The 27,837-nt window shown below is 42.7% G+C and overlaps 1 protein-coding gene across 1 annotated transcript; it reads right to left on the bottom strand.

Moving 5' to 3' along the window:
* Nucleotides 1-343: 343 nt before the first annotated feature.
* Nucleotides 344-27,798, bottom strand: CDAN1 (codanin 1). Its single transcript, XM_035328093.1, has 28 exons — nt 27,618-27,798; nt 25,027-25,727; nt 23,327-23,551; nt 21,981-22,174; nt 21,424-21,546; nt 20,796-20,874; nt 20,282-20,402; nt 19,091-19,200; nt 18,371-18,460; nt 17,262-17,337; nt 16,006-16,214; nt 15,142-15,256; nt 14,194-14,337; nt 13,373-13,539; nt 12,671-12,752; nt 11,953-12,042; nt 10,739-10,793; nt 9,668-9,801; nt 8,962-9,065; nt 7,944-8,093; nt 7,423-7,486; nt 6,848-6,926; nt 5,676-5,833; nt 5,433-5,540; nt 5,020-5,083; nt 3,663-3,865; nt 2,888-2,995; nt 344-2,092 (listed from the first exon to the last, which is right to left on the bottom strand). The coding sequence occupies exons 1-28, from the start codon at nt 27,711-27,713 to the stop codon at nt 1,967-1,969; spliced, it is 3,975 nt and encodes a 1,324-aa protein (XP_035183984.1). The 5' UTR covers nt 27,714-27,798; the 3' UTR covers nt 344-1,966.
* Nucleotides 27,799-27,837: the final 39 nt, after the last annotated feature.

The raw sequence follows: 27,837 nt of genomic DNA, 5'->3' as shown, positions 1-27,837 counted from the left end.
TCAAAGGAAAATTTCCAGGCACATTGTGTTAGAGAAGGATAATTCAGGTATGGTGAGTTCATGAAACCAGTACTGGCTAGGGTATCTATGCAAACAGTTTTATACATAATACCCAAATAAAGTCAGTTCCAGAGACGAGAGCACATTTTTATCATTATTGATTCAACCTTCTCCCTCCACCTCCCATCATGTAACAAAATATTATATTTCAGTATAAGCAAAGCAACAGCACACAGGACAGAAGTTACCTTATGTTCGCCGCACGACGCTTTATGGCAACATACCTTTCTGTACCTTACCCCAGTACAAAGAGGTTGTATAGCACCAGCTTCGACACAAAACAGGACATTTAATCATGTTTATTATGACAAACAACAACTTCAAGTGAGGGCTGCAGCAAAATGTCACATAATAGCCTCAGGGAGCAGGTATGGAATGATACGGTATATTTGCTACTTCCATTTGTATTACCATGCCCTTACCATATGCACAGCATGCCTACTTTTAGGAACCCTCTGCTTCATTCATGTCATTAAAAAAATCCCTAAAAAAGGCACAGTGATGGCACATGCTGTAGCTTTCAATACAATGCTTAGTCACCAAATCAAGAACATCTCAGTACAGTTCAGACTAACCTTCCTCTGTGGTTGATCTCTCCATGTCACATAGTTTAACAGAAGTTAACAGTTCTACCTAATTAGTCCTGGTTGTGTTTTTCCTCAATTGACTCAGATGCTTTTTCCCATTTTATACACAAAAGAGGTAAAGTAGCAAGAGAAAGAGCACTGGGCTTCACTTTGTCCAGAACACAGTATTTCTTTCTGACAAACCAGCACTAACATCACACACCTAGATGTGCTAGAGGAAAAAGCATCCTGTTACAGGAAAAAAATAAAATCCTCAAGAGACAGCTACTAAGCAGCTAATATTCTGCTAACAACCAGCAGTCCCTACCCCAGACTCCAGTTTAGAGATACTTGGAGGGTGCACGGGTGCATGGAGGTCACACCCTTGGCGAAGATCTATCCACAAGGGCAGGAAGTGCCCTCTGGCCTCCACAGAAAGGATTCCTCTCAAACCAGCTCTCCAGAGGATGTCACACTGCTTTTCCACTACATTTTTTGTCTGGTCTTCCAGGCTGTAGTTTTCTTGCTGGAGCATTTCCTGTCTGATAAAACTCAAACTCAAGGCAAGGATTATAAACAACAGCGAATAGCAGCTACACGCCATTTATGTTCACATACTTTAAAAAAAGTCTTAAAAATACTGCCATCTGCCTTCAGTAAAAATATAATCAGATATTTTTGTCCCTTATTTCTATTAAAAAAAAAACAACAAAAAAAAAAAAACAGGAAATTACAAGTTCCATTTCCATTGAGAGATGGAAAAAAAACTTAAGCATCTATATCCTTTAAGAATAATGTCATCAATGTTCTGGTGTATATATTTAATATGGTTTAACTTTTAAAATGAGTCTTAAAAAAATTAAAATCAAACCTCTGAAATTGAGCTTAGAGTGAAAAATAAATACAGGCTCATCTCCATGTCATATGGGTTTACTTTTTCCCTCCCCTGACAGAACAGTCTGTTATAAGACAGGAAGAGAAGAGCCAGCCACCAGGCAAGCTCTGGTCACATAGTAACTTCTCCACTTGAACTGAGTCCTGGGTTTGGCCGCAGTACAAATACAAAAGTGTTGGTGAGTCTAAAAAACGGCTGCTCTGAGCCATGATCAAGGTGCTTAAGGGATTTCTGACTTGGCGATCCACTTGCTGATGTGAATCCTTCAGCATAGTCACCATTACAAAGTGTTTGTGAGCAGAAGGACCGGTGCAGTTTTTGCACAGATCTCTCATACGCAGTATTCTCCCAGCAAGGGCCTCACAATGCATTCAGAAACTCTAAAAATTCCATTTGCATCTTCATTAGTACTTTTTTTTTTTAATCCTCATAGAGTCCTTCTCCACTAACTTTGTGCTGTCACGGTACCTAGTGATTGTCTTGTCAGTTCATGAGGGTTAATCCTGGGCTCTTCTATATGATGTTCTGATGTAAATACTTGGGACAGCATTTCCAGTTCTTTTAGGAAGTCCTGCAACAAACGGATACAAACCTTTACTGACAAGTGTTGAGGCTTCTTATTTTTAGTAGAAAAAGTTACAAGGTTAAACATGTTGATGGTTGTCCAGAGCAAAATCTGAGGCTACAACACTGACTGTAAGATGAATGCCCATAAGCCAGCAAGTTCAGTTCTTCCCTCAGACCCTCACCCTTCTCAGAAAAAGACCACCTCACACTTTAAATGGTTAAACACCTCCAATGTGCATGCGCTCACCACCCACGAGATACAAGCCACTTGACAGCAAGGCACTTGGGCTGTTTCCTGCATTTTGGCTTTTTCTAGAGTACTCTGCCTCCTCTCCCTTTCTGGCGGTGGGAGGCAAAGAGGTCTGAAGGTAACTCTGGTCAGCTGAGCCCATTCCCAACACATCGTTCTCAGTCAAAGCACAGCAAACACATCCAAGCCGGAACAAGAGCTGGTAACTGAGCCAGCTGGTCTCCAAGTTGTTTTACAATTTTCTTGGAAGTGCTTCCACTGCATTGGACATCCTGACATTCACACCAGGACAGATTTCAACCATGGCACTAGTAACAGTTACAAGGTTGTTGACAGGCAGCCCTGTTGCTGCATTAATCAGGTGGGTTATGGGCCTCATCTACATGAAAGAGATTTACTGTTCTGTAGCTTTACATGTTATTTCTTATTTTACTTACTTTGCATCCCTCGTGATGGCAGGGGGTTTAGAACTAGGTGATCTTTGAGGTCCTTTACAACCCAAGCCATTCTATGATTTCACTTGGTATTCGCACGCATCTAGTTACTTACTGAGGGCCAAGGGAGCTCTCCGAGGCTATGCAAACAACTCTCTATTTCACTGGTTCTCATAAGGTCATGTTCTACAAGACCATGAAGCATGAAAAGGAACAAGTCCCACTGCAGAAAAGAAAGAAATATCAACATCTCAAAAACAAATGGATTTTGTGATTGCTTCCCTATCCCTATACAGTTCATGTCCTGCCTTCCTGGATCAGAACATGGAGGAAAGGAGCTGGAGGAGAAAGCAGTGAGTGACATACAAAATGAATGAACAGAATTACTCGAGTTCATACACTGTACTCCACCATAAAAATCTCAAAATTTCTAGTCCTCAGTTCCAACACACACCAAGTATTGCATTCATGCGTGTTCAGGAACAGCTTGAAAAACTCTTATTTATGGTTTTAGCCTGCAACTAAATAGGACAATTTTCAGCTTGGTAGTTGGGGATCTTGTAAGTAACACCCATGTGTGAGCAAAAACAAAAGCTGAAAATACAAAGGCAACCCATTACAAAATCGTGTGTTCAGTCCTATGATCTCCCAGGCCCAGCTGGCCATTTTGCCAGTTGTTCCTTAATTAATCTATGCCTCCCTAACAGCCCCAAGACAAGCATGTATCCCACTACCCCCACTCAAACGATGCCAGCTAGACAGCAGACCTAATGCTACAGGCCTTGCTCACACAAGCCATCAGTTAACGTGGCAGGTGAGGGAACTCTTAACGTGAATGTACGGGACTGGAGCAGGTAACTGGCAGCCCCTCCGAGCTGAACAAGCCCTACCTCCCGCTGCTTGACTTCCGAAAGATAACCAATGTTCTTCCTGCTGAACATCAGCTGCACAGGAACAGGCGTCCCGAAGTCCTCCTTCCAGACAGAAAGCAGCAGTTTCAGAAGGCCGTATGTGGGATTGCTCTTTACTCGGAGCCTCTCAGAGCTCTTCTCTGGGGGCTTGATCCCAAAACTCAGAGGAACACGATCTGAAACTAAGAAAAGCAAGAAAGGTGAACTTCCATACTGCAAATTTGTCTTTTACATTCATCTGCCTGGTCCAACAGCACATTTTTTATAGCTCATAACTAAATCACTGAAGTAAAAACACTTAGTAAGTGTAAACCACTGAACCTAAGGGGACTAGAGTTTAGAAATGAGCAAAAACATGAGTTTTAAAACTATGCTAATTATTATTATAGAGGAATGTATTTATACTGCTCTGAGATAAAGAATGCCACTTGGTTGGCACACAGGCTGAAGTCCTGACAGAAGACTGACTGAATAGAAATTGAAATAATGACTAACATTTATTAAAAGAGGACGTAGGTGTTACTCCAAAGAAAGAAGAGTAACACAGTAAAACACCATCTGAATCTACAAATAGATTAAACAGTTGTTCATAGCTTTGAGCTGCATATCTTTATACAAGTGAAAGTGAAGTTGTACAGCATTTAACTGCAGCTAAACACACAGAGAGGGAAGATATTAGGTCTTCCTTGGTACAATTTAATGAAGAGGGGCAGATTTACACTGCTGTTCCCCATTTCACAATATTTAGGCGTGGACTGCAGAGCGAACCACATAAAATCTCCTTAAGAACGGTATAAAAAAATTAGAAGGGTGCTCATGGAGAAAGCATCTGCATGCAGACCACTAGCTCATGCTGAGAAAAGCTTTGTATTTAACACATTAGACCAAGAGAAAAAAAAAAAAAATCAAAGTGCTCACAGAAGTCACAATACACAGAAAACAAGTTACTCCCATTCTCTAAAAGAGACAAAGAAATATAATTGCATAATTTATATTCAGGGAAAAAAAAGTCTGCTGCAACTTTTCAGAGGCAGAAATACTGAGAAACATATGACATTTAAAATGAAGGTATCAGAAAAGGAAAACTAATGAAGATGTGAAGAAGAACACCAGATATGAAAGACAGTAACCTTCACAGAATAAGAGTGACCACTCCAATTTGACAGAAAAAAGCCTCAAAGAGGGAAAAACTAGACTTAAAGGCACAAAGCCTTTAGGCACAAAGGCACAAAGGCACATCCACAAGCTCTAAGTAATGAAATATCTGATCCCAAAGGATTTATGAGAACTTTCTTACCACATTTTAGTCTTAAACAGCTTATCATGACTGACTCACCCAGCAAAGAAGCCAACTCAACTGTGCACTTTGCCAGCTGCTGTTCTGATGGCGGACACATGAACTAGAAAACACAGAAAAAGTTTTATCTTTGTCCCATCCTGCAAACTGGACCAAACAGGGCTTCACGAGGGATAAAAGAGAGGAGCAGACAATTTACAGCAAGAAGCACAGAGGTGTAATCAGGAGAAAGTCTGAAAGACAAGAAGAGGTCCCTCATGACAAAGAGCTCTGCAAAGGTTAGATGTAAGTGTCAAGCGTATCTAGAGTCTAAAAAACACAATGCAACTTCGTCACGTTTGAGCTGAGACAAAAAACATTCAACTGAACTCAACTGTGAGACAAAGCAAACTACGGAGTTTACAAGTATGAAGATGGCTCGAAGCAGTCCAACTTTGTTTTCCTACTTCTACCTTTCTGCACCGAAGCGTCTGACTCAGTCTTCCGAGCAGGCACTCCAGCCAGTTGTGGTCAATCACTTCACCTTCATCCCGTGGGCCCACAGCAACGCAGAGCACATCCTTGATGAAAGAGACAACAGGGATTCACTTACTAAGTCTGCACTTCCATGAACAGATCTCTGGACCTATGACAGAGGTGAAAAATTAAAAAGGAGCTAGGGAAAGACAGCAAGCCAGGAAGTGAACATTATGTACCTTAATCTCATTGATGATCTGGGAGGGAAACGAGGCACGGTGCTGACAGCCTGGGGGGCAGTCCCTTCTCAACTCCAGAGCATCCTCACTGGGCAAGGGAAGCCCTGGGACTTTCAGCATTCTGTTGAAGGTTGCCTTCACTTCTCTTTTTATTAGTGCTGCAAAGGAAAAAAAGGGAACGAATCCTGTCTGCCTCAGTTCTTCTCTCCAGGGAGGCAGACAACTGTTTCAAATGCTACCCTTACTAGCCCTCCTGTTCTGAGAGCCACTGTGAATGAGGAAAGGCCAGTTCAAGGTTTCCAACCCTCCTGACTGTGAGCTCCCATCATATTAACGGCCAGAGGCACAGGTGGGAAGCTACCCATTACTACCAGGTACCACTGGCAACCCATTTCATTTCCCATCAGAAGTGTTTCAGTTGCTTTAATGATCAGAAGAGCTAAACCAGGAAGCAATGCCAAAGCAGAACGTCAAATCAGCATGACCATACCAGTTGGACCACTGTGCCCACAAACGACATGTTTTGTACCAAAATAAATTTTGAGCAGCATCCAAAACACTGAACGCCTGCTGCTGAAAATGGTGCTGGATATTCCTTCCCAAATTCTTGGCATCACCGCCTGAAACAATGGGTTTTGAGAGGTTCTGAAGAGTTGCCAGAGCACTACTACAGACTAAAAAGAATACAGTCACCTGCAGCCTGCTGAAAACATACCCAGTCAGAGAAGCGTTTGCTTTGAAGAAGTTTTCACAAGTTCTCTGTACGTGGGGACCATAATATGGCTTGACAGAAGCTGACTGTATCCTGTATTTGAAGTGCTGTGACAACTTCAAATGGGATATTTTCAGAAGCTTTCCACAGCATTAATTCTCACCATGCTAACAGTCTCAATAACTAAAAATCACAAGGGCCAAGCTTGAAAAGAAAACTAAAGAAGATTCTTGGAGCTGGAAATCACTCATCTTATTACTAAAGAAGGGACAGCAGCAACTGCATGCTTCCCACTGAAAGAAAAGTGAGAGTCCTTTTCTTTTTCTTTCTTTTTTTTTTTTTTTTTTTTTTCCCCTTTACCCTTGAGTACTTCATGACCCTAGAATAAACTTCTACTCCTTGATCTCGGAAAGAGTACAATATACAGGTTAGAAGCCCAGTTCAGGGTAAGGAAACTCACCTGCAATGTTGGCAGAAAGCCAGCCACAGGCCTTCTCAGTAGCTAGTTCCACTGCAATGTCTTCCGCACTATTTAAAACCTTTGCAGGGAGGATAACAGGTGATATACTTCCAGTCACAACATTAATAATCAGTGAGGAATCAGAAGTCTAGAGGGAAAGTACTTAATATGGGCATGCAACATTTAACCGGAGCACGACCATCTCTGTGGGAGCTGCTGCTCTGAGCAGTAGGACAAACCCATTTTGATTTCCCAAACCCCAACAGCCCCATACAGATACCCTCAACTCTTTGTCAAGTTGATTCTAAACCAAAAGCATTATCCTTGCAAGACTAACACAATTTACCTACCACTCTAGTCTCAACAGTTAGCTATCTGTTAGAGCATCACTTTAGCAAGAATACCCAAGACAGCCTGGCAGAGGTGACTCTCCTGAGCTGTCAGCCTCTACATCAGAGCATCGACAGATTCCATTGTCCTAAGCTAGTAAGTGGTAAGTGAAGCAGCAACAGAAAAACAGTAACAATCCAGATGCAAAGTCAAGGTCTTCAGCAAGTTTTAGTGAAAATACATACTGCTGCAGATGTTTCTTCTGGCAGTAACACCCTTACCGCCTCAGGACCTTTTTTTTTGCAAAATCTGCAAGAAAAGAAAGAATACGTGCCTCAGTATTAGTCAAAGTTCTTGGACAACAGTCAGAACTTTCATTACTGTAGGAATTTTCACATGCTCTCTTACAGTCAAAACTAGTTGGAAGACTGCAGTGAAATATGTCAAACCAAAAGAACCAGATAAGGAAAAATCAGATACAAGCCCCCAGGCTGCAATGTTCAGTTTCCAAAGAAGGGAAATACAATAACCGCAGTGGATGCCCATTTGGAGCTGGATGCAGAGGGACACAGAGCACCTTTATTCCTTCCTACAAATACGGCATTAACTGGCTGGAGGAACAGCAGACAGTCACCCTAAGAAGAGCAGAGGTCAGGGTTTATAATTACCAGAACCTGAGCAAGACAGGCCAAGCCGAATGAGGCTTAGAGATTCCACAATAAGAAGAGAAGGGAAGGCACAAGTTTAAGTAACTTTTCCTCCTTACTCTCTGCCTTTGATGAGTGCCTGGGCCCCTTCCTCATACAGATGAGCGCACACCTCTTCAAGCAGCTTGTCGTGATTAGCATCCTCCTCCTTCACTTTATCCTGCAACATGACTTCAGCCCTTTGAACCAAATCTGCTACCAGTGTTGCCCTGTGAAAATAAAGAAAAAAGAAATTCAGACACTGAGATCAATACAAGAAACAACACACACTAACTGAAACCAGCTGTTTGCCCCATTTCAGAAGGGTGCCTGTCTCTCTTTGAGAGAGAGATGCAACTATCCACCCTGCTAAAAAATAAAAAATAAAAAAAATCACCGTGTTCAGTACTACACCATTTCCTTGCTCTTTTGGGCATGAAAAAAACCAGCAAGTAGAGATCTCGAAATAGTACAAAGACTCGAGAGTCAAAAGCTTTTAAATATTAATAGAAACAGATAGATACAGGTAACTTTTGTGGCACCAGTGCTTTCACACTCAGTGGTTAGAAATTCAAAGATGTCAACAGCAGCCCACTACAACCAGTGTTCCTCACGGGCTGGTAGCATTTACTGTCTTCAACAAGTTGGACATAGGACAGAGCAAATATTCAGAAAGTTAACAAATAGCATGCTGGAGGCCAGGGCTGCCTTTCTGAAGTACCCTCACAAGCTGGAGAAATGGGCTGACAATGGCAGTGACTGTACGCCTGTAATGGGCATACAGGCTGGGGTCTATTGGCCAGGGAGCAGCTCTGCAGAAAAGGATCTGGGTTCCAAGCAGACAGGCTGGACAAGTCAGGGTCCAAAGGGCAGCCTAACACTGGTCTGACATTACCAACAGTGCAGCCTGCAGGTCAAGGGAAGTTACTGCTCCCCTCACTGTGAAGCTGCACCTGATACCACTAAGCTGGGATGATGGAACTCATGGTCTACAAGGAGAAACTGGGGGAGCCAGACTCATTTAGCCTGGAGAAGAGAAGGTGAAGTGGGAACAGAGGGATATGTTCTTAAGTCACCGAACAGATTACTACTACTTACTTGATGTGCTTAACACAGTTGGATCCCACCCTCTCTGCCACAAATTCAACTGTTCTCCGCAGGGAGGGAGGCTGGTTGTGGAAGAAAGCCTGCTCCAACTCCACCTGTTCAAGAGAAAAGTGCCACAATTGATTAGAACGCTCCGCTCAGGTACTCCTCTCCTCTTCACAAGAGTGGACAGAACTACTGTATGTAATTGAGCTAAAAGGCAGACAATCTGCATATACTAGAATATTCTGCTACTGTAACATTCAGCACCTTTATAGGATACATTTTCCCTATTTTTTTTCTAACCTGAAGCTCATCATCAGTGTTTATGAAACTACTAAAGCAAATGACTAGTAAAGAGAATGGGAGAGTTCTGGCAGCTCCTATGCAGTTCTTATCTTCTGTGGAAAGCATGGCTAAAATCTAACTAAAAGCAGCCTATGAGAAATGTACCAACATTTTATGTAAAAAAGAGAGAGGGGCTAATTGTTCTGATCGTAAGAATGCTTACTGAATTTCTCTGGATTTCAACACTCACATGGTAACCCAGGCACACAATTCAACCAGAGTAATGAGAAGTAGTATTTGACTGTGAAACACAACTTTCCCTACTGTCCAGGCCCATACTTTTCTTTTCCGAATGACAGGATACCACTGTGTATCCCATGTAGGCAACGCCTCCTGCCCTGGTTCCACTTGTGACTCCCTTTTTCATTACCTGCAGTTTCCGTTGTGTGACAGAAGCCTTGGGTGCCAAAGACTCTGCAGCTGTTGGAGTTATTTTCCTTATAAAGCCACCATTTTTTGCTCCGCTACCAGCCACAAAAGATGCAAGCAGTTTCCTCAGCTCACCTGCATCGAAAAATATGCAAAAACAGTCACCATCCCCATGAACAACAGAACAAATCAAAAACTCAGAAAATTCCACATTGTCAGTCCTGCCTCCAGAGCATATTCTCTCAGCTTCTGTGAAAGCTGAAGTTTCAGAGGAGCAGAGGCATCCCACCCATCTAACTAGCAGGGCAAGGCACCAAAGATGAAACAGGCTTCCAAAAAGCTCCCTGGCATGTTGGGGCTTGTTCAGAAGGATCACGGAGCAGCCATTGCTATGGACCCCTTTTTAACACAGAGAGCAGGAACCAGAAAAAATTCTGCAAGGACGGTAAGACAAGCAGAATCACACAAAATTCTAACAGGATCAGTGGAAAACAGGGGAAAACCTGAAGATCAGTTCAACCCCTAGAAGCTTGGATGATGGAAGAACATCTGGGTTAACATACAGTCTTCCTAGCAGCTAAGTCCCAAGAAGCAGAACAGCACCCCACTGTCCGGCACTCTGTTCTCTATACATAAAGATTTCACCAACAACAATCAGATATTAGGAAGAAGATTCCTCAGACAACAACCTGACAAAGCATCAGATGCAAAAGGATCCTTCCCCTCTGTCTCAGCAGCAGAAATGTGCTCAAGATCAAGACATTCCTCACAACACAGACTATGCTATAGCTAGGATGGAAAAATTGTACACTTACTCTTTATTGTGTTTCCTCCCAGTTTGTGAGGAATGAGCTCCCCTTTTCCTCTGTATTCAACCTCTGCAGGTGAACTATCCTGACTGTGCAGTCTCCCTCCCCCAACTTCACCAGATAACTATTCTCAGCTGCAGGTTCTTTAATGAGGGTTCAGTTATACACAGCTGAGACCTGAAGCTGTGAGAAGGGTTATGAAAGACAATCCAAGGACCCACAGTTCTAGAGAATGGTAGGAAAAATATCAATAAAATACTCACCAAGGTAGGGACAGCAGGTATAAAGTAACTGCTGATCCACCAAGGGCACAGAGTCCTGGTGAGAAAATGAAGGAAAAGCTGAAGCAACACAGCAGGAAGGAAATCCTATACACGTGGTCACATGCAGGTTTCAGAACAGAAATAACTGGATTCCAAATTCAAAGTAAAATTCTACGCTTGGCAGTCCAATTGTTCAGACCAGTCCAGTGATGCACAATCAACTGCTCTACATTCAGTTAGTGTAGCTCAATCCTTGCTTCTGAGCACCAAAGCCCATCTGAACCTTGATGATTAGAGAATATAACCAGGACTGTTGACACAGCTGCTATTTGTAAAGGAGAAACCTACCCATGGAGGAGAATAAATAAGGAACATCTGCTAAGCATTACAACTCCACAGGTGTCTTCTCTCAGACTTGCCAGAACACCACATTATGGAGTAGTGTTATCCCAGTATTACACAGTGCAGCCAGAGGCATGGAAGGAGAAACAACTTTTGATCCCATCCACATGGGCAGTATATACTGTGCTCATCTGCAAAATAATCAGCTCTGCATCTCATTTCTGCCACTGAAGAGACAATGCTGAACAGAATTTTCTAATGACAGCAAAGATACACATATGTCTTCACAGATATACTGCTGATTTTTCACAGAATACCATCTATTCTCTTGCACGTCTGGGAGTTACCTAAAACATCACACATGCTACAAACTCACCTACTTTTCTGCTTGCTCAAACTATTTTCAGTTTATTAACCCTTTATCATGCAACTGGTAAGCAGGTGACAGCAAAAATCACCATCTTACCTTTATAGACCCACCTTATTATTTCTGTTGTGTTCATCATTACTATTACTCATCTCTGGGAAGAGCTGCAGCTTTATCAGCTCACTTGTACTGGGATAATTAATGTGCAGGAAAACAGCATCTGATGCTCCCACAAAACTTGCCACCTACTCTGCAAGCTCTTGCTGCCGTTGGCCTTTGCCTGACAAAAGCCACTGAGCTCTTAACACACATAAGTTACAATCCAGGACTCAATGCAATAATAGCCACTTGGATAAATTGGAGCATCACGTCCATTGGCCTATATATTTGCTGCTCAATGCAGTTGCACTGAAGCCGAGTTCTTGATAATATCTTAAACTCCTGAGGCCATTGTAAGCCTGCTCTCATCCACAGATTCACAGGGCCTGCTACTGCACTAACTCACCAAAGCCTGAGCAGACGTCACAGTATCCACCATCACTCCCTCCTGCCTGACATCAGTGGCAAAAAACAACTCTTCCGGGACCGATGGAACCTGAAACAGAAACCCCAGTAGGTACAACCCAAATAGAAGTCAATAACTTGAACCATTTCTGATAGACAGTAAAATCTTCCACCCACAAAAATACTAAAGATCATAAAGAGATACATAAATAGTTTTTTCCCCCATAAAATTAAAGATTTTGTTTGATCACGTCACTTTCCTTACCCTCCCCATATGGTATCTTTCACCTTTCCAGCAAGTTCCTGCTAACAAATTATCTTACTTCCAATGGAAGGAACAAAAGGATTTTAAAAGTTCATCGCACACTATCTCTTTATCAGACAAAAATTTCCCCTTTTATTCAAGGATGCCAGCTAACACTCCACCTCTGTGACAAGAGCTTCCAAGTTCTAACAGGAATTTGCTGTCAATTTGCTCACAAGGATGCAGATTTAAGGACAAAATGTGTTTCAGCAGTAATTAGAATTCCTACTGTAAAGAAAATGTTATTTCACACAATTTGATGACAGGAAAGTAATTCTCCATTAGAACACAGAGGATGGTTTGAACCCCAAACTAGTGTAAAAACAAAATCAAAACACCACCAAGTAGAAATTTCAAGTGTGTTAACTCATTTCAATACTATCTTCTATTGAGTTTTGTACTCTGCTTTTTCTACCTGAAAAAGCCATCCCAGAACTGCAAGGATCAGCAGCTTGTTCAGGAAACTCATCTCCTTATCTTCAGAAAGGACCATTAACCTGGCATGCAGAAAAAGCAAACAGAGACAGTGTTAGATTTCATTAGCACAATTTTCATTAACAAAAAAAAAAAATCCCAAACCACTCAGTATAATACTATTTGTAACCATGTACACATTCCCTACTTGTCTACCGACAGAGTGGAGAGCAAGTTCTACCCTTTTGCATGTACACATTTGAATAACAGGCTGCTTTGATGCTGGAAAAGCCATTGCTAAATAACTCTCTAGAATGTGCTTCAAATTTTCCTCATGTATGTAAGCAAAAATAGTAGAGCATTATTTAGGCATGGGTCCCATGGGACCCACGCTGTGGGTCTAAGGTCTAAATTCAGTTTTTAAAATTTGCAACTGCAGATGTAGAGTGGGTGAATGGGGATTTAAAGAATATTTAGTTGATGAAAAAACACATATTTAAATCAAACATTATTCTTGAAGTTTGGAATGTGCTCCTTTCGCAGCTTCATGTAAGATACGAAATGTTCATGATTTGCACCAAGAATTTCTCAAGAATCTCAAACTAGGGCCAGCATGTACTCTCAAACCCTACGTACTTCTGAACTAAGCAAGAAAACATTTACACAAGAGGTTTTGAACTGATACACTTTCCCAGGCTCTTACCTGTATACCTGCAGCAAGAGACAAAATACCTTCCTATAGTAATCAAGGAAAGGAGCAATATGATCTGCAAGGGAAAGAAACTCCACAATCCAAGGAACAGTGAGGATAGAACGGTGATCCCGAATAGATCGTCTCAGAAGCTTCAGTACATCCAGTACAGGCAGGGTCTTAATGAACAAGACAAGTTAAAACAGCAGCTTGAAGTTACCTTTTGATAATTAAAGAAAAATATTTCTCTATATCATGGCTTTTCCTTCTAGGGTTTCATCTTCTGTACAAGTAAGAGCTGACTTTCTGGCTAAAACATTTTTCCACACACCAACAGAGATAGAAAACGCACTATGATAGCAACCAAAGATCCTACTGGGACTTGTAAAGAGAAGGCTGTAAGGCTATAAGCATGACTATGTGCAAACAGAGTCAAGGTTTAACCCCTGCCTCCTTGCATTCAGTACATCACACTGACAGGAGGTGGGTGTGAAACTAACAAAAACATTCCTGGTAGCTGGATTTTACACTACAAAGACAAGTCTTACCCAGGTTCTGCTATGACAGACCCAGATTAGCAGAAATAACAGAAGACTGAGTACCTCACTATCAGTGCATTGCTCCCTCTTTTCTATATCATACGAACTCCTCTGTCCTCTGTTCCCAACTTCAGAATATCTGATAGGGGCACAGAACAGCGTAACATCTTCCCAGGATTCACTGGCTTGCTCTGAACAGGCATGACTGTTCATAATACACTCCTTGGATGAGGAAACCTGATTGTCAAGCAATAGTCCACATTGTTTTTTTTAAAAAAATGTTTGGTTTCTTACTTGGTTTCTTAATGCTACTGCAGAGTCTTGCAGGTCTCTAGTTGGCTGTTCCACAGTGCGATATGGCAAGAAAACAAGAAACCCCAGGAACTTGGCGAGGAGTCTCAGGCTTAGTAAGACCACAGTGAAACGCTTCTTTTCATCCTGAAATGAAAAAAGTAAGCTGGAGCAATGTCATCCTAAAATGGCAAAACCATTACCTACACTAAACTTCCAATCCATTCATGGAAAAAGGGCGGCCACATAGCTTCATCAATGCTTTTAATAAAGGTTCAAATACGAGTATTTATCAGGCATATTTTAAATTGGTTCTGCCTCCACTGCTTCACTTACTGTAAGAAATTAATACAAGAGCTTTCTAGAACAAGAAGTTTCTCAGTCACATCTTCATATTAACAACTTTGGAGACAATGAGAACTGACCTCATGTTGCCTCTGTTATACTATTACTGATCTGCAAGTTTTCATGAACCTTTTGCTGCTACTTTGCTAAGTCTACAAACTATGACATCTGTGATAGGTACAGATGAATAAAGGAACATCTGAACAGGCATGACTACAAATGAATTCTAACTAAAGTCTTTCTGTGAGGAATAGTAACAAGGATCTATTGCAATTGAATGCAATAATTAAACTCAGTTACTTCATTGATGAAACAGATCTAGCACGGGTACTAACAACCTGAAATAAGGCTCCCTCACAGGAGATCACTTTTCAAACTAGGGTGCATTATCTCTTCAGACACACTTCTCTGAGGCATCCTGAAGCACACAAGTAAATGGAAAGGGGTTCAGACATCCACATGTGTTGCAGAGCCATGATAAAATCAAATGAAGAAGCTCTTGTCCTATAAATACAGTAGCAAACTCCTTGCAACCAAAACAATTGCTTGGGTACAGTATCAGTTCAGGGAAACTGCCAGATATGTCTGTTAAAAAAAAAAAATTACCTGTTCATCCATATCTGCTTCCCCATCACTGTGCTCATGCTCCACCAAAGTAAGGCCATCTAGTTCAAGTATCTTCAGGCACAGGCTATCCACCAGGTGCTGATTGAACTGATAACTTCAGCAAAAGATGATGAGTCAGACTGGGCTGAAAACAGCAGTAAAACCTCAACTAACACACCACAAAATTTCAAGCTGGTTTCTTGAGTTAATCAAGCATCAGATGACACCCAAACTAACCGACTGACAGGCAAGAAAACAACGGCAAATCCAGTAGTGGCTGACCGCCTTTTCCACTCATGTTCCTTTGAACTGATGCTATTTAGCAAGTCCCAGAAAAATGTTAATGATATGGATCTGTCCAAGCAGGAAGTTGTGAAGTAACTGAACTTAGATAACTTAGATTCAAACCTCCCCTCTATCACAATGCATCCATGCTGTGGACTGTGGAAAAACTCATTCAAAAAAAAAAAAAAAAAAAAAAGCACGAAACTGGCTTCATCCTCTAACTCTGTGGCTTCATGCACTACCGCACAAGGAATGTTTGGACAGTCCAGTGCCCTCGCTATATAGCACTGCACTGGGAAATGCTGGTGGCCTGTGACAAGATATTGTGCTTTATAGAAGGATGGTTATTACCATCTAGCCTGATGTAGCACTCTACGCCCCGGACAGAACATGTTAACATGTTCACTGGCCAAGGATACTAAGTGTGGTATTATGCAGTTTTAAATCATTCCTGATATGCTCTGCCTGGGTAACTGCTATGTCCCAGGCTCTCAACCCCCCGCTACAAGAGCGACATGCTGGTTTTGCCCCCCCCACACCCAAGCTTTGTCAAGGAAACAATAACCATGGGCAGCCAACCTTCCTGCGCTGAGGATGAAGTCCCTGAAGAACTGCTGGCACCCTGGGAATGAGGGGGGTGGGCAAGGTCCTCTGATGCTCTGGGGAACTACAAATCTTTCCTGCAACCTCTTCAGACGGCTCAGATTATCAGCACCCAGCATATTAAGGACGTCCTGGTCTGGGGTGTCTCCCCAGCTTGCGCCGCCACCAACAGGACCTTTACACATCTTCAGGAGACAGAAAGAGCAAGAAGGTGAACAATTTGTAATAAAGCACCATGTCATTTCATTACCCCACACGTTCTCCCTTCCTCATGAGACTTTGTTTTAGGAGGAATCCAAGCATGGCCCTTTCAGCCAGCCCACATAAAAAAGTTCTCTTCTCCTCATGACAAAACATGCTACCCACCTTGGCCACAAACAGCCTAGAGATTCTGAGAGATGGATGATATGCAACTAACTCAGGCACATCTAGCAGCCAACATCTGGATGTGTGGAGAGAACACCTATCACTTGTATGGTCTTCATGAACTACAGACACAACACTGATGCAAATTCAGACTGGACACGAGAGGAATTTTCAATATTCCAACAGCTTGCATCTTCCTGGAAATGCATGTGGACTAACATTTAAGGGTATTTTGTTGTCTATTTTGCTATCCAAAAGGAACCTACCAATATGCCAGCCACTTATAGAGAGAATACAGTGAAATTTTATACTTCAATCAGAAGCATCCTTTCTTTCTTCATTCCTTCAGCTACAGTGAAGTCAGATGATGCTTGAAACTGGTCGGAAAAACTCCTGTAAACTACAACAGCAATACTATATCAAAAAGAGTCTGTTGGGCTGTTACACAGAACAACCTGAGACTCTTTGAAGGTAGCATACTCATGTTGCTAAGGAATGGAACTGGGAACCTCTGCATTTTATACATGTTGAAATATATCATTAACATTTCTAAAAATTAACTGTTCTAAAATTAGAAGCTCACAGTAAATAACCATGAAGAATGAATTCTTACAGCTCATGATGTGCTCAGTGTGCCTTATATATGATAGGAATAAAGGGGTTGTCTATAATTTGTCACTGATTTGTATTTCCAGAAAAGAAAGGAAATTCTCTTCTCTCTCCCAAATTCTTGTCTCTCCCAAAAAAAAAGTTTCAATAGGAAAACCTCAAACTTGCAAGACAGTTTGTTTTCTCAGGCTGAAGAAGGATTAAATCACTTTTGATGCGTATATTCAAGAAAACAAAAACAAAACCAACTAATTTACCTGGATGAGCTGTTTCTGAAAGAGCCTGGCAAAATGGCTGTGGTTGCAGGTTGCAGACAGGTGAGCCATCATGGCCCTGTGAAGGAAAACATCACAAAATGCTGACTAGATCTCTGAGGTATAAAAAAGTGTTTTAACCTCAAATTACACCAAAAGCACAAAATAACTGCTTTTAAGAAAGCAATCTCCAGAGCTTTTCAAAGGCCACTGCAAAAAAAGCAACATCTTTATAACCAAGTTTCACAAGCACTGAGCTTCATCTGCTGATCACAGAACAAAAATTCTCCCTGGATTCTCCCTTAGCACCTGCAGAACACAGCTTTAGAGATAAAAAACTCTCTTCCTTTTCTGCAGTAATGCTGTTATTTAGGAAGACAAGTAACTCATTCATCTCCCATTCTCTCCTGTGTTGAGAGCCCACGTGGATGCAAGTAAGAAAACAGCCATAGCAGTACTTCTGATGGCCAAAGAGGACAAAAATTTCTCAGTTTAAATCTCAGCCTTGTTTTGCTCCAGACGTGAAAAGCCCCCTTCATATGTGTAACTTGAGTACGCTCATGGTTAAGGCTAACACAGAAACCTACAAGGCAACTATTTGATAAAACAATAAGCATAGAAGTTTGCCTTCCATATGAAGAGCCAAACCTGTCTCGTTTTCAGAACCAAAACACCAGAAGCCCCTAAAATAGTTGGAAGAGTAAAGAGATTCTGAACATGTAACACATTTCCCTGTGCTTCAAAGGAGCATTGGAAACACAAACCGCATAGAGAAATGCATACAATAACAAGGTCCACATCACAGCACAGGTTGTGAAAATGGCACTTTCTGTGACTGGGAACAGGGTAAGAGTTAGACCAAGACTAATCAAATTACGCTATTGCCACTTTTGCCTTGTTTCTTTACGATGACACTTGAAAATGTTAAATATAGAAGTGACTTTACACAGACAGTAACTCCCAAGAAGCACAGCCCCCTACAAGTCAGTGTAGAAGACCATTAGAAAGAACATAAAAATTAGGATGCTGAGTCTGGTATGCTGCACCAGTAACTCACCTATTCTAAAGCAGCAGAAGTTTCAGTTCTAGCTGGACTTGCACAATACTCCTACCTTATTTTGTTGCCCAGAACTCTTTCAAAGTCCCAGCCAGTTTTTTCATGGTTATCCTCCCATTCACGCAGCAGTTCATAAAAGATATCCCTGTGAATCAAGATATTTAAGGGTATGAATTCCTCTTCAAGTTTGAAGTAAAAACAGTTGAATATTCAATTGCTCCTAAGTTTCCCAGGGCAACTCTACCAGTGGTTGAGTTAGCGGTACTTCAGCAAGTTTCCATTTTCCATGTCTTTGACAGCAAGCGTTTAAGCTTTTTATGCCCAAGCTCAGACGGAACGACCAAAACACCCACTACCAGACATACTGAAGACTGAGAAGTGGGAAAGAACAAGACACACGAAAAAATACCTATGAGGACAAAACAAGGACCAAGACAACTTGACATTCCCCCCTGTTGCTGCAAGCACAGAAGGAGGTGTCAGGAAGAATACAAAGCATACCAGATGTGTATGCAGAAGCAATGCAGAAGGGTGACACTCTGTACTGGCATTTACCAGAAGCCAATAAATCATGAAGAATTAGGCTGTTCTTCTCTAAAGACATTAACATTTATCCCCTGCTGTCAATCTGAACACTTTTTTTTTTCGATTAAGAGTAAAAATCTCAATTTTTTCTAGAGTATATAGCATACACAAGACATTCTTAATATCCTTTTTTACAATCATGGAAATATTATACCCTGAGAGCCATACGGCAACAGCAAAAGAAACTTACCTTTGTTTCTTAAATATGTGAAATGCTCTATCACTGGGAAAGTTAGAGCGATTGTCAGTTTCTGGCTGGAAAGAAACAGATTGTACCGAGCATGGCAGCAGGAGAGACACCTGTTGAAAATACAGAAACATAAGTCCCTGATTTATCCAACAATTTGACACCTAGAGTAAACCGTGAAGGGAGGTGATGAGGAAAACAGGTATCACTAGTTGAGTTTTTCAGGCTCTAGCCATTTCCCTGTTGCTAACTGCTGGTAAACACCAATGGTTGCAAAACCAATATTACACTGCAGAGGCAGAATCACTCATTATGAATGGAAGCACCTCACCTCTCTAAGAAATCTCTGCAGACTAGATTGCAGCTAGAATTTCCATGGGGAAACAATGATCTGCAAACAGCCGAAGTGTGTCTTCAATATAGGGCTTCTGAGAACACAGAACAGTAGCTGGCAATTTCTATATTCTTTCTCCTGTTCAAAAACCATATGCCTTCAGGTATATAGGTATATATTCATATATATACACCTATATATTCAGGTATATATATTATATATATAAAGGAAGACCTTTACCTACAGCTTTAACTAAACTGTGCAGCTATTGATGGGCCCTACTCTCAGAAAGTACACTGTAGTTTCTTTGCCAAGAACAATTCCCATTTTTAAAGACAGATGAAACTAAATACAAAATAAACTAAGGCAGGTATTCCAAGCATCCACTTTCAGTTCCCTAACTCAGGTGATTATATCAGGAAACCAGTTTTCCCAGGCCGCACTGTTTCCTCTGAAACTTTGTTTTCTGAAAAAGGAGTCTGTAGCTATGAAAAAAGTCCACCTCTCCCAAACTACATTCTGATATTGCATCTTGTTGGCCATTGTTCTGGGATCCATGTTTAGTAGACACGAATCTCAAAAGCAAAACTTGACTCTGTTGAAGTCATCAGCTGAGTCAGCACCTAGAGCACAATGTATGGCCAACCAGCAGCAATTCACAGCTAGCAGTCACTGCAACTTGCAATTCACTCACACATTGGAAAAAAAAAAAAAAAAAACACTTTCAGACACTTCCCAAACAAGACATGACAAGATTCTCACAGTAGCAGGAATGAGAATAAACATTAAGGCCAACATAAATAAAAGATCACCACCACAAAGGTATGAGATAGCATCAGTTGAGGTCTGCCAATACTCACCTTGGCTGTGCTGCTTTCATAAGCCTGCCGGAGCCTCTCATGCAAGGTAGGAGAAAAAGATGCAATCCGTTCATTTTCAGCCAAGAACTTCAGCGTCCCCTTTTCTAAATGGGAAATAATTCTGCCAAGACAACACCCATAAAACCCACAGACATACAGACATAAACACCATAAGCATAATCATTTATTTACGTCTAATTATCTTTTATGAAGCTACCAAGTAAAGAGTTCTAAGCCCCAAGCACCCAGGATCGAATCCCATTGGCATCTGTAGGGACACTTTTTTATTGCTTTCATCTCATCACCTTCCCATTCTTGCACAATCACACTGAAGTTCAGCAGACAGACCAGCATAAGGGAAATTCAAACACACATCCAAATTCAGGCCGAGTTGTGTATTTTGAGGGAAAATTATTTACTGCATGCCTAGAAGTAGAAAGCTTAAAATCCAAGCACACTTGCTTCATCTCACAAACATCTGAAGACATGAGCAGAGAAAAAAAGCTCAACTCACTCATATTGATAATCCAAGACTTGAACAGCAAAGTAAACACAATTGTGCACACTTCGGAAATGCTGTCTCCCCGATGCATCTAATGAGAAGAAATAAGTATGAGACAACAGCACCTGTTACCATTTATAAACTAAATAATAAACAATTAGCTCCTGAGGAACATAGGAGCTCCATATCCAAAGAGCTAAACAGTCTTCTAGACCAGTGTCCAGTTTCCAGAAGTTCATATTCACTGGCACCTCAATAGACAACTCCCTATCTTTCCTATACTAACAGCAACTAAACTGTTTAAGGCTGTATGGGAAATAAAAGATTCTTGCTCAGATTCCAACGGAAGAGAGACTCTAGCATATCCACCTTTCTCTCTGAAAGTTTGTTTTTGCAAGTAACTATGGGTATTCACACACAACAGCAGAAAACATTAAACATTTAAACATTATCTAGCAACTCTGCTTTAACACGCTGCAGAAGCACTGCCCATGCATGCATGACTTTTGTCAGCATCTCAGCTGTGTCCCACAGTTTTATTTATGGGATTTATGACTAACTGTCCAAGCTAAGGACAACTTATCTATACCACATTATCATTCCATGAAGGACATTCTTTCCACTCAGTTCTACTGTTTACCTTTACTTCTTTCATTAACTTCAAGGTCACTCTCCTCTTCTTCTTCTGCAGTAGAAGTGCCTTTAGATGTTAACAGCTGCAGAACAAAAAAAAGCTCCAAAAAAATATTTGGTACCAGGTTTTCTGGAAGAGAGGAAATGAGATAGTAAAGATGAATATTCAGTATTAACCTGTTTTAATAAATAAAGGTAAAAAGATAGAAAACTGTTCTATGGCATAGTCAGTAAATAACTTCCTCCCCACATACAGCCAGAGTGTACATCAACATGGGAATTACAGGAAGGAAGTGTTAGGGAAGGCTCAAATTTACCTCGTCAGATAGGACCATACAACTTCAGCCTCCTGCAGGTCAGAGTACTACATCAGGTTCACCTCCTTCCCTAAACTTTTACCTAGAATCTATCTGTTTTACTAACTGTCGATGTCGTTTATTTTTCCCCGATGTTATTTGTACACTGTAACTATCCTACAACTTTCACTTCTCATCTATCTCTCCCTTGCAATGCCCATGCAAGTTCAAGCTCACAGAAAGGTCAGTCTCACATCTTAGTCCTCACCTGCTATGCACGATGAGTAGAGCCTTGCCAGACACTCCAACTGCTTCTTGCAAGAAACCTTAGCAGGATCCGCACAGGTCACCAGATGGCTTTCAGCAGGAAGGCTTGCACTGCGAGTGTAACCAGGCTTAGTAGGAGTACCAGGATCAAGGGATATCCCTGCAGGAGAAGATGCCTGGTGCAGCAACTTGCATCTGAAATTCAAGAGCAGCGACATACCATGTGACTGAAGATGATACACAGCAGCCTTGTGATCAGAAGAGGCCTTTCCCTGGCAGTAGAGCATGAAGGAAATCCTGCAATAACTGAACTCATCATTCATACTGCCTAAAGCTGCTTGTACCATTACAGTAATTTAACACATATTTTTCTTAATGAGATAGGATCCTGTGGCTAAAACTCAAAAGACTCAAAAGAACCACAAAAAAAAATCCTCTGCTGACACACCATGTCACTTTGGCAAAATTATCTAACTAACCTTTGCTATTGCTTCTTCTCACTTAAACTGATATTTGCTAAGGACATTAAACCTATCCTAAAAACAAAAACAAAAAAAAAAAACTTTGCATATATAGTTTCTGACAGCTAGGCACTGCGAAATCTATGAAAATAAGGTTCACATCCATACTTTCAGCTATATTAACCAGTTAATGATGCTCTGAGAAGATCTAATACCACTACACAGAAAGGCAATGCAACAACTGATTAAATCCCATTTTGACAAGTTAAACAACAGAAGGAACAAAATACTTCCTAAAGCAGTAACAGTTACTCAGTTAAATATATAGGTATTGTTAAAAAAAAAATGCCTACAGGGGTCATCCAAAATGCAAGAGCAGAGTGGCGTATGTAAGATCCATGAGAAGCAGGAAAAAAAGCCATTAAGAGCAACATCAAATGACCGTTAAAGATCCCTATGGAACATCCATGCTGGCAACATCACGCCCACTTACACCCAAATTGTCTTAAAAGTGATATCTTTAACAATCACTTTAAAGGCTATCAGGAAGACAGAAACAGGAGATAATGACATGTGCAAACCCATCAAGAGGCAGTCATAAGAAAGTGGTAAAGACTCCTGAAGATAAAATAAGGGTCATTGTTCCAGCGTCAGCACACCTTCAAAACAACAAGCACAAGCTAACTGCATTAATATGTCTAATGTGCATAAATATGTCTAGTACCAGAGTCACAGTTGTGTTTAGGCAAAGTATAGTTTGAGGTTACCCACATCTGGTTTAGATATTCTTTGGATATTCTTCATTCCCACTCTCACATTGGTACCATCTTAAGACAAGAGAATTAAGAATCAATACAAGCCCATCACCATCATGCTCAGACCGTACCGTTCTTTCTTCAGCATCTCTCTCTCCTCTTGAAGGCTGCTGCTTATCACAGAAGTAAGGTTTCCTTCCTGGACAGTACTAAAGGCCTCAAGGCTTGACCCAGATGAAAACCGAGAAGCTGGAGACTGGCTGACAGGCGTAGAAGTGAAGCACGTCTTTGGCTTGGAAAGGGGGCGCTCGACACTTACAGGAGTGGGGTTGATTCTCCTTGATGGTTTACTTTTGCTGAAAAAGTGAGAAGGGATTCTTTTGAAATCACCAAAACAACAGAAGAAACTAGGTCGCAAGATGATATGCATTAAACTCTTCCAGAAGAACCTAATGCTGAAATAAAATGGATATCAAGTCAGGATAGTGAATTTCTAAACTTCACCTATAGTTGCTGACTTGATTCTAGTCACTGTCAGCAGCCCCGGAGCTATGGATGGTGAAAAACGGCCACTACCCCTTGCTGCAAACACAGTTATCAACCGTCACGGCACAGGGCAGGTAACACAGAGTGCCACTCAACTCCTCCAAACATTTCTAGTTTGAGAGGACAGGATATGCATTATTTTAGCAAAAAACTAACTCACCCACAGTTTCTAACAAAACCATAAAGAAAAAAACAAACAAGCTGCCGCTGTCTATCAGTAGCAGTCCAGGCCCCTGAGCTACCCTTTAAGTTTAGGGGAACCTGTTCTTCCTGCATAAGCTACCTAGATTGGTCCTTCAGGAAGAGGCTCTGTACTAGAGTAAGAGAAAGAGGAAATTAGACACGGAACATAAAGCATTCAATTTCTCAAGGAAATGCTGCTTGCTACACATTAATTGTTATGGGGTTCTCAAAATTGCTCTAGTGATGGCTTCTACACACTGCATGACCTTTTTCCCCAAAACTTTTTCCTAGCTGGGTGTAGTGCAACTGAGGAAAACAGACTTACTGTCACACTGGGAATAAACCTTATCTCCCTTGGCCAAAGCATTATCTATATATAGCATTATACAGGCAGCTGCACCCTAGGCAGCCAGCCTGAGGATGTTCTCCACAAACACAGCTCCCATACAGACCCAGAGACCTACTGATTTTTAGCTGAAATTTTACTTGTCCAACTAGAAAGTCCGACTTTCAGAGGCTACCGCCTGGTTTACAGAGCAAACAAGCTGATAAAAAAACATCATATTTGGTAATGAAGATTTTAAAGAGTAAAATCTCAAAGATAAAAGGATTTAGGCAACCACCAGACAAACAGTTGCCCAAAAGAAAAGGTGAAGTCACCATGGAGGCCAGTGCTCGCTGAAGACCAAAGAGAACATGGGCACTGGCCCACTACTTTGTCCATAACCACATTACACAAATGAAACCGCACACTAACATTCATTACCAGAATTCACAGAACATCAATCAAAAAGTTTTTCTTTGAACAGACAAGGACAAAGATGTGCTCAGCCTCGTATCAGCTGGCCTGTGCAATGGCAAGCTGCAGACATTGCAAGGCTGAAGAGGCAACCAGGTGAGTTCAGAGCAGAAAGCTGACTATATTCCCCTGTGAAGCAACTGCTACAAGACTCTCCTGGCCAAGGAGAACAAGAAGCCAGCCCCCAGGTACTGTTTATTACAGCATCTTCTGTATTTGCATATGCACAACAGGATGAGCTAGTCAAGGAACAGTAACCTGCAGCACAACCTGAACAAGGCAGTGAGGCAGACTTGATCTTACTTTGTCCAGCCAGAGGCTGCACCCATAGGTGGAAACTCCTCCAGATTGTTAAGATTTAGCTGGCTGGGTGGGGAGCTAGCAGAAACAAGAGGCACTTCACTTCGCTTCCTTCTCCCTCCACACCATGAGGGACTGTCATTCTTTCCATCTTCCTCTTCAGCAAGGGAACGCCCCAGATCCCGAGGCACCTGCCGGCCAGAGGCACTGACTGTGCTGCCACCTTTCCTTCTGCCTCGCCTTGCTGGCAGGGCTTCGGGCGTAGCTGTCAGGAAGCTCCCCAGGCTGGCCTTCTGAGATGAGCGCCTCTCGCTGTGGTTAAGCACAGGGCTGTACCCAAAGCTCGGGCTGCTACTGGAGGCCAAGCTAGGGAAGTCGCTGCAAGGGCTTGACAGGTTTGACCCTGAAAAGGAAGAGGAGCCACTGGATGCAGCAGCGGGGGAAAAGCTAGTATCCGTGGTGCAAGAGGTCACCGAAGTCCTTTGGGAAAAGAGCTGCACTCGGCTGCTAGTCGCATGGCCTGCTCTCCTTTCTGATCCTGTCCTTTGGTTCCCATGGGCCTTGGAATTGGGAGTCTTAGCAGGAGTAGAGGGTCCATTAGTCAGGATCTGGCTGGTCTGCTCCCTTAAAAAGTTCAGCAGAAAAGGCACAAAGTCTTTCTGAAGCAAACTGAGAGACACCAGCTTGTCATGGATATGGTTCTCCTGCAAGGAAAGAGGACAAAGCATTAACATAAAGATGCTACCTGATTCCTTCTTTTCACTCATTTAGCAGTTACTGTGGGATTGCAATACACCATAAAAAACAACATGATTTGTCAAAGCAGGCCACTAAAATTCAAGCGACCGTAACACCAGTCATAGATCTGAAACCCAGCCTCCACACAAGCCATTTTGGCAGGAGTTTTCAGATGGTGTCATTCACTTTGGTCTCCAACTGGGAGCCAGCAGAACTGTCTCACAGAGAGACTGAAGCTACAGCCAGCAAGAACATGGAGCAACTGGCACCTCTAAGTCCAATGTTTCACAGTAAGACAGACAATTCTAACGTAAAAAAATAAAATCTGCAACTTCTCCGTTACTTACTCACCTACAAATACCCCCTGCTCCCACAGAGGGGTGCTGTAATAACAAACATTTAAGCTCTTCCAGTGCCAAATATGAGACTGAAACTGCTCTTCCCTTTCTATTAAGTAATTTCCTTGTTTGAGACCCTAGAGTTCTAACAGAGACCACGCAACCTCAAAGTACGAGAGTACTTTGTACAAGAGTATGTGAAGTTTATACTTAAGAAACCTAAACAACAACAACAAAAAATCACCACAGAATCAACACATTTAAAATCAAAACAGCTGGTGATCTTACCAGAGTAAAACTAGTCAAAAAGACTTTGTGTGACACGCACAGTTCAAAGCTTTGTATGCTGGGTAATATTCATTTTTTTCTTAATACTTTTCTGTTTCCTCTCAATGGTATTCAGCAACATTTGCAATAATAGCAGAAGCAGCTCTCAGAGACAGCAACTTACTCCTTACTAATTTTAAAATAATTGCAGGGACATTCCCATTTCATTTATATTCATATATAAACACTATTTTGGAAAGAACTTCAGATTTGAAAGCGTGGAACCTGTGCAGCTTCCTAGAGCAGCACGAGACTGGCACAACCCAGTAACGGGCAGGCAGCCCCAGGCAGTGGGGCACTCTCATGCTGTGTGAAAAACGGGTCAGAATACAAACCCCATCAGGTGGCCGAAGACCCAACTTCTCACCAGTTCCAGAGAGAAACTGCCACCCAAGCTAGAGCAAGCCATGTTTTCATTCCGCAGGTGCCCACCTGAGCTTAGTGTAGAGGCCAACAGGTAAGGTTACAGTCTGTGCGCAAGGTCAGGCAGTTTCTCATCCTGTTCTGAGCACAACCTGCTTTCACTCACCTTTCTCTGTGCAAGCGAACAGAGGTGCAGCTCCTCCACTATAAGACAAGGGCAACCTGTCAACGGCTGCCAGCTGCAAGCCTTCCACTTGCTCCCTCATCCTGAGCAGCCGGGCTGCTCCCAGACATGACAGGCAAGCAGCAATTCCCTGCCAAGGCCAAACTTTTCAGAAAAGTCAGTCAGCAGAGCCCCCACAGCCCTGGGCTACCTGAGCCACCAGGGCCACTTCTGCAATCACCCTTTAAGGAGCGCAGGACGACCCACGGTGCTTCTTCCCACACAACTCTGGGTGACAGCAGCAGTTCTGATTTTACCTCAGTGCATCCCGAGGGGCTCTGATCAAGTGTTTTAACTACAGATCCTCTTTCCCTATGTTATCACCAAAACCCCAGCGCCCAGAGCCGGTCCGTAGGTACGAACCACGCGAACCCCCACGCTCCGTCCATGGCACAGCTCGGTGCGCCGGGGCCCAGCAGGAGCCCACCCGCCGCCCTGCCGGACCCCTCTGCGGGCCCTGCCGGGCCGAGCACCGAACCGGGAGCTCGCTCCGGGCCCCACACCGAGCCCTCTGCCGGAGCTGCAGGCCCCGGGCCCGGCAGCTCCTAACGGTCCCCTCAGCCCGCCGCGGGCAAACTTTCCGCCCCGGCCCCGACCCCGGTTACCTCAGCGGGGCGGTGCCCGGGCCCCTGGCGGAGCCAGCGCAGCACAGCGCCGACCGCCACCTCCTCGCGCAGCAGCAGCTCCAAAACCGCCGCCATTCCCAGCCGCTGCCGCCGCCGAGCAGGCGCACAAGGCGCGGCGGGGCCGGGCCGGGCCGGGCCGTGCCGGGCGGTAGCGGGCAGGAGCGGGGGCGGGCCGGCGGCGGGGATCGCGGGCGGGGGC

Source organism: Oxyura jamaicensis, chromosome 5, assembly GCF_011077185.1.
Source record: "Oxyura jamaicensis isolate SHBP4307 breed ruddy duck chromosome 5, BPBGC_Ojam_1.0, whole genome shotgun sequence".
Taxonomy (NCBI): domain Eukaryota; kingdom Metazoa; phylum Chordata; class Aves; order Anseriformes; family Anatidae; genus Oxyura; species Oxyura jamaicensis.
This window is presented reverse-complemented; position numbering and strand designations above follow the sequence as displayed.

Coding starts and splice junctions, on each gene's coding strand:
- CDAN1 (XM_035328093.1), bottom strand. CDS start 27,713: ATGGCGGCGGTTTTGGAGCTGCTGCTGCGCGAGGAGGTGGCGGTCGGC. Junction 16,215..17,261: donor TTCAGAAACAGCTCATCCAG/GTAAATTAGTTG, acceptor TGTCTCCTGAAG/ATGTGTAAAGGTCCTGTTGG. Junction 7,487..7,943: donor GCACTCATCAAAGGCAGAGA/GTAAGGAGGAAA, acceptor CTTTTCTTGCAG/ATTTTGCAAAAAAAAAGGTC.